The sequence below is a fragment of the Phodopus roborovskii genome, unplaced genomic scaffold, assembly GCF_943737965.1.
Source record: "Phodopus roborovskii unplaced genomic scaffold, PHOROB, whole genome shotgun sequence".
NCBI lineage: Eukaryota > Metazoa > Chordata > Mammalia > Rodentia > Cricetidae > Phodopus > Phodopus roborovskii.
The window spans coordinates 5,430,602-5,446,580 of record NW_026126511.1 but is presented as its reverse complement, the minus strand read 5'-3'; the positions used below and the strand labels follow the sequence as shown (position 1 = coordinate 5,446,580).

Sequence of the window (15,979 nt, the reverse complement as noted above, 5' to 3'; positions counted from 1 at the left end):
TCTACCACAGTGTTCACAGTATTGTTCTAGGAGTGGGGTTATGGGCATATTAGTCTTCTTTGTTTCCTCGTCTGCATTTTGTGAGCATTCTATAATAAATGTATATTGTTCTGGAAGGGGGAAACTTTTTAAGATGAGTTTTTAAGAGCTTAAGCAACTGAAAAATTTGAGTGTGTGAGTTAAAAGTCTACTTTATGCAGTTAAAGGTGGCAGCTGTTGGCCTGGAATGGTTATGTTAAATCACACATAGCTAATTAGCTCTTCAGCCATGCTACGCCCAGCCCTTCTACCACACCCATACTCTCATCATCAGAAGAATGTCCGTCTCACACCCCACAAAGAAAGTGGCTTGCCAAATTGCGCTCTGGTTATCAAGAACGGAAGCTGGGCTAGCGTCTGATCATATTGGAATAGATTCCTGCCCCCTTACCACCAACTCCTTTTCAGAAGTCATTCTAATGTACATCCCTTACCTGTGGCCTTCCAGCCAGTTAAGATAGGGAAGAAAGGCTCCCAGTACATAACTCATGTCTCCATGTCATGATAACCAGCTTCCCTGCGTGTGTCCAACTCAATCCAATTCAGAGAAACTCCTCAGATATTTTTGAGTGTTCCACGTGGTGTGTGTCAAAATCAACCTCAGCTTCCCAAGGTGAATAAGAGACGTGCCTTTTTCCCTCTGCACAGCATTGCAGAGCATAAACAGAAAGGCGTTTTGGGTAGAGTGATAACACAAAGCGAGGGCGTGGGCGTGACTGTGTTTTTAATATCCGAAAAGGCTTCACACGGGCCTCCGGGCTCCAGCTCTTCATTCTTCTCCTTCCTCATCTTCTCAATGAAGAGAAGTTGTGTCAGGTTCTTTCCTGTCACTGTGGGCAAACACTTCAGGGAGAAATAATTTGTCCCTGCTCATGGTTTCAGGAGAATTTCCATCCATCATGGTGGAAAGGCATGCAGCTCTGACCCTGGCTACAGGAACATCATACACACAGTAGACAGAGAAGTCAAGCCAGAACAGATGCAGCTCCAGATCTCAGGATTCCTCCATGACATCTATTTCCACCACCCAGGCCTCAAGTCCTAAATCTTCTGCAGCCTTTAAAATGGGGTCACTAGTTTCTTTTCTGTTACTATAACAAAGCAACATAATCAGAAGCAATTTGTAGAGGGAAGGATTTATCTGGGCTCACCCGTTCCAGAGGGCTGGGCGTCCGTCACGGATGGGAGTCATGGCAACAAGAAGCAGATGTGACAGTCTACAAATGGGGATTAGAGAGTGCAAACTGGCAGGAAGACAAGGCCTTGAGCTCTCCAGGCCCACACCCCTAGTGGTATATTTCCTCCAGCCAGGCCACACCTCCCTGAAATAATGCCACCCACTAGAGACTAAGTGTTTAAATGCCTGAGACTACAGGGACCATTCCTCTGTCAAACCATAGGGCCTGTTGTTTAAAACACAAACCCATGGAAGATAATCTGGAGATTTCAGATTCAATCAGTAATGGAGTTCAAAACCCACTGTCAAAATGTAGCTCATATTCAAGCAAATGTTTTAACTTCATGTAGAATAATCACATGTGCTTAACTTACTGCCTTTGGACTGATTTTTCTTATATTTCAGGCACGGTTCTATGTGTGTGAAATAACCCTACATCTTCAAATGATGAAATAAAGTGTATTATGACTTTAATATTTAGTCATCCACCCCATTTGAACACACAAATTCCTTTGAGTGAATTTTTCCTAAGCCACTTGTCTATAAACATTTGAGTGGAAGTTGAAAACCTGGAGGGCTGGCTGTCTCAAATAAACGCTTGTGATATATAATATAACAAGATGTGATATATAATTTACATTATATGTGGTGTATAATAAAATATAAAAGTAAACACCGTCCTTGTATTTTTACCAGATGCGATGCTGTTGGTGGCAGAGCGCCTAGAGGGACCGTTCAACATCGAGTCAGTCATGGATCCAATCGATGTCAAGATCTCTGAAGCCATTATGAACATGCAAGAAAACAGCATGCAGGTGTCCGCGAAGGTATTTCCTTTAATAATCTGTCTCCGAGTGTGTGCACATAGTGGTGGGTGATGCAATATGTGGATAGGGATTATAAATTCTAGTGCGCTGCCACGAGCTACACATTTAAAATGTGCAGAAAAATGGCATTGAGAAGGGGGTAAGTTTTTAGTTCGCAGCTACTCAATCATGACGCAGCTTTTGGATCACTAAAAGTTTCGGTGAGCCCCAAGCATGGCTGACTAATCAATCTCTCACATGTGTGAGCAATTTGGGGGAATTTCTATTTTGATGTTTGAAATTTCCATACACCTTCCATTTGTCCTCCCAACCCCTCTCACTGCCCGTGGGGGTGAAGCACGTGTTATTTACATATATGGTCAGTAGTAAATAATCAAACACCACCTTTGAAGACAACTTCGTAACCTTCATTAATGAGCCTTGGGGGGAAATGCTCCTTTGTGTATAAGAGTTGGACACATATTAGAAGGCAGAAAGTACCGGAGTTCCATAAATTATATGAGACAGAGGTCCTGAGTCCGGAGCTGTGAGGGCCAAACACCAGGTTTCCAGTCTGTGCTTGTAGTCACCCAGCTGGACCTAAGCGAGGCTTCTCCCTGAGCAAAGGAGAGGAGTCTCGGTGGGTTGGAGCATCTCCTTCTTTCTAGCTGCTCTTCTCTCTACCGGAATCTCCACAACAACAGCATCCGCCCCAGCCCTTTAAAGCGTGGAGGCAGGGAGAGAGCATCCCCACTGAAACGCGCCGAGACTTACATGGTCAGCTTATTTCAGTGTTCACAACACTTTGTGAGAGAGATTTCCAATATAGTCAAGGAAGAGGCGCGGCAGAAACAGAAGTGTGCAGAGGGGAGCCAGGGGGTTTTGCCAGGCTCCTTGACTGCCGTGAATCAATCACGCTGGAGTTGAGCTTCTCCCCATAAACCGGGAGGAAGTAGGGTAAGAAAGACTAGCCTGCATTTCGTTCTCTCTGGGAGGTGGCTGAGCCTAGAGTTTTCTGGGCTTGATTCTGGAGTTTAATGAACCCGAGGAGCTCAGATAGAGGAGGATGCTTGAATTACCATCAACTGTTGGGGAAATAGCACATTTGGGGCTTCCGTGAAAGGCCATTTTCTTTCTTTACTGTAGAAAAAAAAAAAAGGCAACTATCCATTCCTCTCAAATCCATCACCTAAAAACCAATTAGAGTTGTTTTGGGAGGCCTCATAAGCCAGCAGTGCTGGAGTGATTGGGGGCTAGGTTTGTGGAAGTTAAAAATAGCCCTAGAGAAGAGGACCAAGCATAATGGTGAACGGCAGAACGGTCATATCGATGGCCCGAGACCACCACTCATTTCTCAGAAATAGGTGTCTATTTCCATCATGCCAGCTCGTGTTCAAGCCAGGCAACCTATTGCCTTCTAATTCATCGATTCATTTAGTAACTAATCATCAGCAATCCACAGTGGACTAGGCTCAGGACCTATGCCAAATGCCATTTCAGTAGGATAGACAGAATGAAGCAGAAGAACCAGTATGTAAACAAATAAACAGCCTAATACCAGACAATTACGGGTGGTGTGAGCATGCTCTTTGGTCCCCAGTTACTGGGCGTATTTCCATGTGAAGTTTCTACTACTTGAAAAAAAAAAAAAAAAAAAGTTCTTCTATGGAGAATACCCTACTGGTCCTCTTCCTAACTGGTCCCTTGGCTTTCTTTCTTGAAGCCTCTTAAATCTGTTGTTCATTCAGTAATGGAAGCATTTGCAAATACAAAACAGGTAACGCACCGCCCGGTTACCCTTTAGCAGCTCCTCTCTACATCTGGAGTGGAACCCACGGCCCGACTAGGACTTGTGTCTACTGTCTCTGTGTACCAGAGGCCGTGTGCCTTTGCTGATCAGCACGGCTCCGTGGTTTTTGTCTCAGCTTCCTGTGTCTTCCTCTGGCCATGATGTTCCTCACTCCTGTCCCCTCTTAGCAGATCCCTCTTGTGATTTGTGCTCCAGACAAGTTATCACAGCATCTACTGACGACTAGAAATATGCATCTGTTTGGCATTTGCCCCCCAACAGCCTTCTGACATCAATAATCACACAGGACAAGGATCACTGTTGTGTCCTGTGCACCTAGAACCCAGCCCCGGGCATGGTCCGTAGAAACTGTGGACAAATGCTTGCAGAATTAATTTCAGAGGGGAGAAGGGAAGGATAGAGGGAGGGAGGAAGGGAGAAGAAGAAGGAAGGAAGGAAGGAAGGAAGGAAGGAAGGAAGGAAGGAAGGAGGAAGGAAGGAAGGGAACTTTATTAAGTGAACTCTAAAGATCTTGGAAACAAACGACTGTCTTAGTCACTGTTCCATTGCGACCAAAGCAGCTTATAAAAGGCCTTGAACTGGGGCTTGCTTACAGTTTGGGAGGGTGAAGCCCTGGTCACTGTGGAGGTAACCATAGTGGTGTGCGGGCAGGCACTAGAGCATCAGCTGAGGGTTTGCATCCTGATCCACAGGCAGCGGGCACGGAGAAGAGGGAGTTAGGGACAGAGGGTGAAGGGGCAGAGAGACACCTCCTGCAACCAAGCCACATTCCCACCCTTCCCAAACACCCCACAAACTGAGGACCAAACATTCGTATGTCTGAGCCTGTGGGGGCCACTCTCATTTCAACCATCACATTAGCCAAATTTGGTTGGGCACGATGGCACATGCCTTTAATGTCAGCATTTGAAAGACAGGCAGGAAGATCTCGGGGAGTCTGAGGCCAGGCGGGTCTACGTAGCAAGTTCCAGGCCAGATCTGAGACCCTGTCCACCAACCTGCCTCCCACACATGGAAAAAAAAGAAAGAAGTGAGAAGAGGAAAGAAAGTTAACAAATCCAAAGAGTATATTGCCTAGACTATGGTCCTTTACACTGACTACATCTTTATTGAAAAAATGTTCTATATATTTATAGAATACCACATGATGTTTTGCAATGTGTCTACATTATAGATATGCAAAATCAAGCTAATTAGCAGAACGCTGCCTTTCACATCCTGTTTTTGTTGGTGTGTGTGTGTGTGTGTGTGTTGAGAAATCTCTCATAGCAAATTTCAAGCATGTAGATTATTATTAAGTGCAATTTAAATGAAGTGGTCTGCCAGGAAATCCTCTAAGAGGTCAATGAGATGGGACTTTTTATCAGCAAAATGTGAATGAGACATTTTTGTGAAATTTACTTAACTGTATCATAATGGGTCTGCAGCCTTGAGAAGTATATTTAAAAATTGACGCATTCTGCATGAACCGCCATAACCGGGAAGGGAAACAACGCTGGGCCTGTAGTGCTACACCCGTGAGAGCATGCAGCAGCAAGGGCCGTAAAGTGACGGCATGATAGACGGGCTGGAAACAGAAGAGTGAATCTGATAAGCTTGGCACAGAGAGAAATGAATGGAGGGTTATGGAAGACAAGAGAGGAGGAAAAGGAATAGCCAGGCTCTCCAAGAGAGTGTGTGGAGAGAGCTCAGTGACCCTTCTGGAAAACTAGCAAGAGCTAATGAAACAGAGATACCAACGGTGGAGGGCTTGGTTGGAGGGCGCTGATGGTCTGCATCCCTTAGCGGTGCTCAGTGCTGTCCAAGAGGATAAACTCTGGTTGCATGTTTCTCTTCTCCAGTGTACGCACTCATTTCTAGTCTTTCCTGGAGTCTTACTAGGACCCACACAGACAGAGAGACACACGCACACAAACACATGCACGCACACATATGCTCACACGTATGCATGCACATGCACGCACACACTAAAACGCGGGTACGAACACACTACTTTAAGAGATGTCGTTCCTTGAATGCGCTCATCACATCTAGAGGAAGGGGAACTAACCCTTCTCTGCCTCATAACTGATACTGTGAATTTGAGTTTTACAGACTAGTGAGAAGGTCTGTCCTCACCTTGGGTTTTCATGACCCTGTCTTCTACAAGATCTGTTTGCCGCAGGCACCATCAAATCCTCTTCGTTCTCCTACTTAGCCCTCAGAGAGGCAGTTGGGAGTGAAACAGAAGAATATTCCTTTGAAAAAAATAGATTGGCTATGTCAAAGTGTACAACTAAGTTGTAATATGCATTTCTATTATAGGTTATGACATCAATTTAAAGACTGATTTCTTTGCTCATTGTGAAATATGAGCACGTACATGGGAATACATTTTTGAAGAGTGGGGGGCTGCAACACATTAATTTTGTTGTTGTTGTTTCCCCTCGGGTGTGGAATCACCAGGCAGTAATGAAAGCCACCACAGTTGCTATTGGTTGGACCCTGAGCGTATCCATTCAACAAATACCGTAGCACGCTCCAGGCGCAAGGGACACTGCAGAAAGAAACGGCGCCCTTGCTTCGCTGGCGCAGTACCTTTCTGTATGCCTTATTTGTATATTTATTTCAAACCCTCCCTGGAATCTTGTAAAGTATCCATTTACTTGTTCATCAAAAAGGAATGTTAAATTTACAGAGATTAAACAGTTAGCCTGAGGTCGGACAGCAAGTGGCAGATCTGCCCAGTTCCAAAAGAGAGAGATTTAGCCGACATGCCACAGTCTCCTTTAGAAGCATCTCCTCCCCCCCCCATCAGGACCAAATGTGCTCAGCACAGGGAGAACAAGCTGCGTGAGGGAACCTCTGGGGGAGAAGTAGATGTAGCAGTTCAACCACAAACACGCTGAGTTCAGCAACTTCCCAGTCTTCGTCACACACTAGGAGGAACTGTCAGCGGGTCCTCTGTATCCCTCACAAATGAGAACTGTTCAGAACTGCACCCTGGTGGAAAGTCTCCAAAGGGATGGGGGAGGGCGGCTCCCTGAATCAAGTTTCTGCCTTTGAACTTCAGATGCGTTGATAATCCTCTCAGGGAAGATAAAACTGATTTCACTAGATAGCTATATTAGGAATAATTTCAAACCTAACTCGGGAAGACTGGTTTGTCGGATGTAATCTAAATTAAGAAGGAAGATGTATTAAATTCTGATCAAAGCCATCTATCCAATTAGCAGCTATTATAGACGAGCATGGTGCCCATTCCAGAAAAGTGAGACAGCCCCAACACCCTTCATTTTCTCTAGAATGTTCTTCCTGAGCGGGCTGATCAAAAGAAAGACAAGAAAAACCTAGAAGAACATTGAAGAGAATATACCAACTTCCGTCTCTAGCTCGTGGGTCTAGGTTTTACCACCGATATTTTCGCCTCATGGCCCCTTTCTAGTGTGACCGTTCTCAGTTTCACAAGCATTGCTCCTCTTATTACTCAGGATTCTTCTTCAAACATGGCAGCAGTTAATGGGTTAGAGTTGGACACCAGACAGACCCAGGACCTGATTGTTATTTGTGTGACTTGGGAAAAATCATTGTCTAAACTCAACCAACCAATGTTGAGAATGAAAGCCCTAATACAACTTACGGGTTGTTTAAACAGAACAATGAAACAGTAGGTATGAAGTACTTAGCATGGACCCTGTCAATCAGAACTGTCCACAAATGTTAATAACAGCAGCTGTGATAAGTAAATTCTGAGGGGTCTGTTATTATGGTCTTGATTCATCTAGAAGAATCTACAGGCTTCAACTTAGCCTATAAGAGCAAAGAATAATTAGTATCTGCAACTCACATTTGATCCCATGCATTTTATATTCATTTCAGCAGTTTCCACCACGAGAGAAAGACAGGATCTAAATACATTATCTCTCAGAGCAGGATCTTGGGATGCTGAATTGTTGATGACAACATCAGCAACCCAATTCTAGTCTGTGCCTCTTGTCTCTACCAAAGCAAAGAGGTTTGTGGGAACTGTGGAGGCCTCTGCCCATGGTCACAAATTCTTTACTAGTTTACACCATTGGTGGTCAGTTTGGTCTGTCTTATGTGATCACTGAGGAAAAAAAAAGCAAACAGCAACACTGTTTACAAAGCTTTTTAACTTAATGATTTCTACGGCTCATTTTCAGTGGAAAGAGGGTGTATCCTCCATGGTGGAAAGGGGTGTGTCCTCCTTTATTCCAGACTTTTTGGGTTTTCTCCAACTTTTTCATAAATTCAAAATTTTTGTTCTGTCCACCAATTCTCACATGCAACATGACACCTGAGAATACTAACCTTGAAACACCTTATGGTCTTTGATTTCTTCTCCTCTGTGCAGAAAATCTGTGTGCATTCTGTTCCTATTCCTATTTGTAACAGAGCCACAGTTTTTGTAACGGAAAATGAAAGCTCAAATATGCTCATTTATAAAGAAAATGGTGAAGAAAACCAGCTTTCGCTTTCTTGCTTTGAAAAGGGGATTCTAATTGTGTTCCCTGTTTTGATGATAAAGGAAACCTCTTGATTATCTCTAATGTACGGGGATTTACCTGGAGACACCCTTTCCCTTCAAAGGCGAAGGGTGAGATTTTATTTAATGCCGTCCACTCAAGAATGGCTTAGTAAAACTCAGTTTAACCAACACTCAGTGCCTCCTCACAAGCAAAGCAAGAAGTCTAGTTTTTGGATCTCACGGAAATCTCATAGCTTTCTCCTGCCTTGTAAGGAAGTCTGTCCAAATCCATGTTCCTCACAAACATGCTTCTCACTTCCTTTCTCCTAAGGAATTTGTGGTGTGGTCTGACCTGATGGGAATACAGCTTCGGGTAGCTTGTGTGCCTGAAAAGGACGTGCCTCCATGAGAGAAAAAAAAAAATCTACTTGAAGAGTTTGCCAATTTCCTTGGTGTAAATACTCATGCTATGGCTGGTTGCCAACCCAGGCATACTGTCACTGAGCACAGAGTGACAAACTTTGATAAAATAAGTCCTTCCTTGTAGGTGTGGTTGGCATGAAAATGCTCAAAAGCATAGATAATGGTACAGTGATAAGAAAGTAGAAAGTTTCATACGTGTGTGTGTGTGTGTGTGTGTGTGTGTGTAGAGAGAGTAGAATATGTAATTGTAAGTATATACAACATAATTTTAATGACCATGTTTAACAATTGATTTATAAAAGTAGCAGAAATGCCTCACTTCTCCAATCCCAGCGTGCACTGCGGGTCTAGGAAACCCCCTGGATTCTTCAGTCTTGTGGGCATTCCCATTACACTCATGGCATTCCAATTCCCTGCTCTCTTGTCAAAACATTCATCACAAGAGCAGGGACATGTCCAAGAGTCATATCCATGCCACTTAATTTGACCAGTATAGCACTCAGTATGTGTTTAGTTGTTGAGTCATGGGGAGAATGAATGGGTTCACAACCACTGTGGTGTGACTCATCTGTTTACTTACACCCTGCCAAGTAACCGTAAAGAAGTTCTGTCAACCTTATAAACACAGAGTATGCAAAATAATCACTTACCGGAGAAGCAGACAGAAGTGGGCCTTCTCTCTCTCCATACACTAAAATACGCCATGTTGGCTTCCTTGAAACTCTGCCCTGGGCTCATTTGGAAAGAATATCAATATATCCTACAGTGTAAGGAATGCACAACCCGCCCCTTCCCCCCCCCACCCCCAAAAAAGTCTCAAGCCAATGGAAAGAATTTGTTTTTATTGAAGCAAAGACTTTAAGAAGTAGGCAATCCATCTGACAGATATCCTGGAGCCAAGCTGTTTAAGCCTTGGAAGTAAATTGTTGAAACCTTAAAATGTACGTAGCAGCCAGCTTTTGAAAAACCAAAGCCAGTAAAAAGTGACCAAAACAAAAACTGATGACTTGGCTTGACACGGAGTCCTGAATTCTCTTAAAAGGATGCTCAATCCATCCAGGGGCTTCGAGTGTGCCAGAGAAGGGAGTAGGCCAGGGACCCACTGCAATCAATCTTCAAGGGGAGAAAAACACAAGTCAGGAAGAAAATAGGATGATGAGAGAGGAGAGGAAAGACAGGAAGACGGGTCGAAGGAGAAAGGAAATTGCTCTGAAATGATGGGGTGAAAGACATCTTCTTAAGAGACTTGCCGACCCAAATAACAGTGGGAAGCTGGGAATTTGAAATGTTTGCATCATTAATCTAACGACTCTAAACCAATGGAAAAACAATAATTATCAACATTGTTAAGTTGTATCCAGGAATATGTGTCTTGAGACATTAGCAGGGAGCTGTTAGGAACCAGAAAAGAAGTGTTGTGAACTTACACCCCGGGGGGAAGTTCCATTTACTGGGAATTTGTAACTCTTCTGGCTACTAGCTGGATGAAATGTTTTGGGGAATGTGTAAGTTTTCCACATTTACCTACATTAACATGTGAGCAGCCTTGTCCACACTCTTTCCCATCACTACTTCTACTTTTGGCTGTATGTGTGTCTGTGTGCGGGTATGCACCCGCAGAGGCCGGAAGCTGGACTCCGTAATGGTTGGGAGGGAGCCACCTCATGTGGCTGCTGGGAAGGGTCGGGTCCTCCGCAACAGCAATATGCACGGACTGACTCCTGGTCACTGAGTCACCTCTCTGGTGTCACCACTTCAGACTGAGGAAAGGCCTTGAGCTCTGCACTGCAGTTGTGTGATCTGGGTGGTTGCCGGCAGGGGATTGTGCAGCTGCTGCAATGCCGGAATGCTTCTGGCCAGGAATTTGAGCAGTGACGATATTGTGAAGAGTACCAAGTTACCTAACATTTTGGTACAGCCAATGCCATTGACTGGGCTCTGAATCCAGTCACAGCAATCCCTCCAGTCCATTCATGTTTAACTTTCTTTAAGTTTTAGTTTTTCACAGTCTGTTGCTGTGAGAAATGCTGAAAGAAAACATTACAGAAGTAATCAACTGATAAATTTTAAATTGTACTTCGTTTTCGGTAGCATGATGACATTTTACACTGTCCTATTCCATCACACCATGGTCGGGGATTAACTCTTTCTTGGTATATTTATGTTGTATATGCTACCTACCTCTTATGTACATCACGGACCTAATTACAGAGTAACTGTCACTTACTACAGTGCTCATGTTCAAAAAACACTCTTACTTTATTAAGAAATGGACCCAAAACATGAATATAAGCAATTTGAATGTGCCAGAGATGAGCAATTAAGTTCTTTTTTAAGGAGGAAAAGTGAAAAAATCATGGTTGCATATATAGACAAAAAATACTCTTGACAAGGTTCAGTACTCTGAAGTTTCTGGCATCCTGTAACACCTAGGGGACCACCACAGGCAAAGAGCCTGTGGCTCTTAGCTTAGTCTGCCAACCAGAGAGCCAATGTGACGATTTTGTTTGTGATATCTTCCATTCTCTATATGGTGTATTAATGTTAATAGGTAGTTCATCAAATGATCAAGAACTACACTTTTGTTTCTAGTTATTAATTTAATAAAGTTGTGTATTGAACTTGGCTTTAGCTTGACATAGTAAATGAAGCAAGGACAATAGCAATATTTTTCATATGAATGCGTGGTTTGCTGTAGTTCTTCAGGCTGAGAAGGAAATGCACAACCATGGTTTGGAAAAGACAACTGATTATTTGAGATCAAGTGTGTGAAGGTATAGCGAAGCGTCTTTAGTAAACACTCAAGGGTTCTTTATTTTCCTTTCCTACTTTTAGTCCTCATAACAGATAACCACATGCTAGGTGGCTTCACCAAATGCAAAATGGGGAGATGATAAATAAAACTTTTACTTGTTTGTAATTATTCATTTCTGTCTTTTAAAACACACGCTACAAATGCATAGAAGCTAGGATACAGTGATAAAATATGTAACATTCCATTCTTCATAGAGCTTAAACTGTTCATCCATAGCTCTGTGTAATCCATGCATTTGACATGTTATTCAGTATTTCTCTGAGTAATTATAGATTATGTCAGTTAAAATAATACACCCTTATATTTCATGTTTTCAGTGTCTTCTCTAGGCATCATATTTTATCGTTAAAATTACTTTTTAAAATTGGGAAGCCATGTTTTCCCAATGTCATCCAAGTTTAAGATGAAGGACTGAAGGACAGAAGCTAGTACTCCAAACTCTTAGGCTGTTGTTAGTGACTTACTGTGACCAAAATGTTTTCATCACTCAAAGTTTATGCTGAAAGTTAACTCCTGGAACCTTGAGATGTAATTACAGGAATTGTCCATTGTAAGGAGACCTGAGGACTTCACTGATCCATCTAATAAATAAGGATGGAGCAAGAAGGCCATATGTATTGCCCGGTACCTGGGTCTTATGCTTCACAGCTTCCAGAACTACAAAATTCTGTCACTTAGGAATGACCCAACCGAAAGTATTTCATAGTAGCCCTTCAAATCTCCTAAACACTTGTCTGTTACCGCACAGCTGTCTGTTACGAAATAACAGCCACAACCAGATCCGTTATACACGGTCCTGAACTGACTTGCTGGCTCTTTGTTTTTTTTTTCTTGGCTATATATGTGATAGAGTGAAATTCCCCAGTTAAGTCTTTTTACAGATAGTGAAGTCATTGGCGTTGTAATATAAATTCGAATCTAATAAAGAAAGGAAACACCACTTAGTCTCAAAACATCAAGTAAATCGAGCAGTACTAAGGGTTGTCTCTGTTTATACCAAGGCACCAGAGCTCCGCTCTCAGAATTCAGAACGGTACCTGTCAACCATAGCTTTTGACTTGGTAAGAAACCCACTGAGAAGAACGTGCAGAGATGGGAATGTTTTCAGACAGCCACTGAGACAGAGCATGTCCACAAGCAATCATTGCCTCTCAAGTTGGCAATAATGACTTTAGAGGATATGATATCAAAGCAGCAAAGACAAGCCAGGGACCAAGAAGTCAGGGAATGGATGTAAGAACCACTGAAAAGATGAGCAGCTCGTTTGTCTGTGAGAAATATGTAGATATGATTCAGGGCTTAGTTTCCAAACACATCCAGAAACCAATGACCAAATGCAAATCTGCTGTTACTACTGCTCTTATCCCTGTCCCTCCGCCCTCTCCTCCTCCCTCCTCCCCCATCTTACCTATAAAACAAGGAAATGTCACTTCCTTCGGTGCCTTTCATCTCTGAATGCCAGTGACTTCTGAGACATTATCTTTGAAATCCTCTTTAAGGGAGAGGAATCATGCGGCTGGGAGCTCCCCAGACTCCACAAAGTCTTCTGAGTTGGCTACGTAGGGCAGATGATTTCTTTGAATATCCACAGCATCTGTCTACATGGAAGGTTTCTGGAACTGTGCAGTCACCCCTTTCCACGCCCCTTAGAGTGAATCGGGCAGAAGGGAACACTGATCCCGCTTTTCAAAGGGGTAGGTCGAAAGATGTGTTCGCCTTGACGTGCTTTTTGCCTACAGTTACAACTTCTAGAAGCTTCTGTTTTCTTGTCAAAGGAAGACTCTTCCTCCTTTAACTGGAGGTGGACCGGCAACACTGCCTGTCAGTCAGCTCTATCAGAGCCCTGTCTTTCTCTCTGCATGTCTGAGCCCCCCTCATCTTGGGGCAGAGCTTCCCAGAGGAGCACGTGGTGGCGCGAAGCCCCGGGGATGTTCCTGATTTGACTCCTGGACTCTGCCACATCTCTGTGCTCTCCCAAATAATACTGTGTGGAAAACAGAAACCATAGGCCTTGACATAGGCTCAGTGGACAAGGATGCTCGCTGCCCCTCCAGGAGATCTGAATTTCACCCCCAGCTCTCCCATTGAAAGTTCTTCAGCTCCACAGGGTCCAGTGCCATCTCCTGGCCTTTTTGGGTACTGCACTCATGTGTCTAAGCGCCCACACCGGCAAGTACACATCAGTAAAAATCAAACAAATGTCTAGAAAAAAGGGAAAGAAACAAGAGCCAGGCCAGGGGTTTTCTTCTTCACTATTTTTTTTTTAAGTAAAACGTACAGAAAGTATAACTTATGGACTTAGGTGATTATGTAATGATTATCAAATACTTGTGTATAAGTTATGGACTTAGGTAATAACGTAATGACTATCAAATTCTTGTGTTCCTGTTTCATAATTGGATCGCAACCATATGCCAGTATGGTAGATGGTATTGTTATCCCTACAGAACAGAGGAGTGGGGGAAAGGTGGCGCATGCCTTTAACCCCAGCACTCAAGAGGCAGAGTTCAAGTCCCCCCTGGTCTCCAGAGCTCGTTCCAGGACATCTAAGGCTACACAGAGAAATCCTGTCTTGATAAAACAACAACACAAAAATACATACCTACATACACACATACACTCATAAAGTATAATCATAACATACATACATATGTGTATTCGTGCGCATGTTCAGGACAGGAAAAAGATGGGGCTAAGGGAGGCTCCTCTATTTGCTCACACGGCAAAGGCTGTTCTCAGCTCCACCCGCCAGCCATGTGTCCCTCCACGTTCCCTTCATAAACACAGCTCAAGATCTAGGTTTGTATGTCCAGCCCTGACCACTTGATCTGCTCTCATTTAACCTGTCGCTCATGGTATAGGTTCTCATCTACTCCTTTTGTCCAGGATATAAAATATCGAGCCCCTGTATTTACCTACCATAATTCCATCACTTGAGAGAGGGATCTGGGAAGGACACGGATATTCAGACAACACGCATTAGATGTGGAACTGTGAGTCTCACTCTGTGTGTTCTCAGCCACAGGACGGACTTGTGGGTTTGTTTTTAATTGGTTCTCTGTATGACACTGGCAGAGTCTTTGGTGTTCCTCCAGAAAAGGCAGACAAGCTGGTACTCAGGGGCCTCCTTGTACCTGTTCTCATTGACGTTCTACAGAATTCCGAAACAGACTTTTTTTTTTTTTAACCCCAGGCTTGGAACCCTCCCGTGAGAGGGCCTCTCTTACACTGGTTCTGTTTTCCGAAGAGTGGTATTCTGTTCAGGGATATTCAAGACTTGAGGTCATCGTGAGCAAGTTTTTATGAAAGTTCCCAGCAGATTTAGAGGTTCAGTGATATGGTGCTATTGAGAGAAAGTGCGCATTTTTTTCTCCCCCGAAACCACCCTCAAAAATCCGAACTAGGCATAAATAATGGAAAGTTACCAGGCTGAGTTAACTAATCTGTGGTTGGTTAACACCAAACAAACCCACTACCAGATGCGAAGCCTCTCCCTAGAACCCACACATTCTTCCAGGGAACCCCACATTCCTGTGATTTCCCTGGATCCCTTGCAGAAGGCTCCTCCTTTCCTGGGGTGTGGTTAGAGGGTCATTTAACCCTTTCCGTGCCTGGCCCTTGCTCTTGTTCCCCTTAGGGTCTTTTTACTTCTTAAAGGCAACTGTCATTTTCAAAGCAATCCAAAAGAGCCCGGTGGACAGATCCCCTGGTGCTTTGGAAATGCTAAGGCCTTCCATCAGAGGTGACCTTGCTACAAGGAAGTGGTTTGAGCAGTGGGGAGAGAAGGCCTTTATCACACTCGTTACACCATCAACCTCAGAAACTGTGAGAGAGAATAATCAATAGTGTGTTAAGACCAGCCTCCAAGAATGCCAAGACAAAGTATCCCTGCGCTACAAAATGCTGAGTTGAAGGAGAAGTTCGAATGCACGAAAGAGAAATTAGTTGTAGTGGCGAAGCAAAATGAATTGTGTCTCAAAATGGAATTTGTCATCGGGGATGGCACTCAAGGGCTCTCTGCGCCCTTCACCGCCACCACGTACTAAGCAGGGTGAAAAATGCTTCAGGCTAAACAACATGGAATCAGATAACCACAAAGGAATGAACACACGGAAACCAGGCATAAGTGGGCTCAAAATTAGACAGATAAGTAGTTGGGGGCAGTTTTCTTAGTTTAAGTTAAAAGGCAATTGCGTCCTTTCCTCCTTTCCCTTTCCTCTCTCCAGCTCCTCCCATGAACCCCGTGTTCTCTCTCAAATCCATGACCTCTGGACGTTTTTCTTTAATTCTTATTGTATACACTGTTTTTCTAAATGCATAGCTAAGCATATAACTACAGCCTGCTTAATCAATATAAGGTTACTTGGGTGTGTACGATTTCAGGGCTGACCATTTGGTGCTGGATAGCCAGTTGGGGGCCCCTTTCTTGGGAAGACTCTGT

At 43.7% G+C, this 15,979-nt stretch overlaps 1 protein-coding gene across 1 annotated transcript in view; it reads left to right on the top strand.

The window, feature by feature from the left end:
• Nucleotides 1-15,979, top strand: part of Gpc6 (glypican 6) — a 948,689-nt gene that overhangs the window by 848,386 nt on the left and 84,324 nt on the right. The window contains exon 5 of the mRNA XM_051195229.1: nt 1,913-2,043. Coding sequence (XP_051051186.1) covers nt 1,913-2,043 — 131 coding nt within the window. The remainder of the gene's footprint in view (nt 1-1,912; nt 2,044-15,979) is intronic.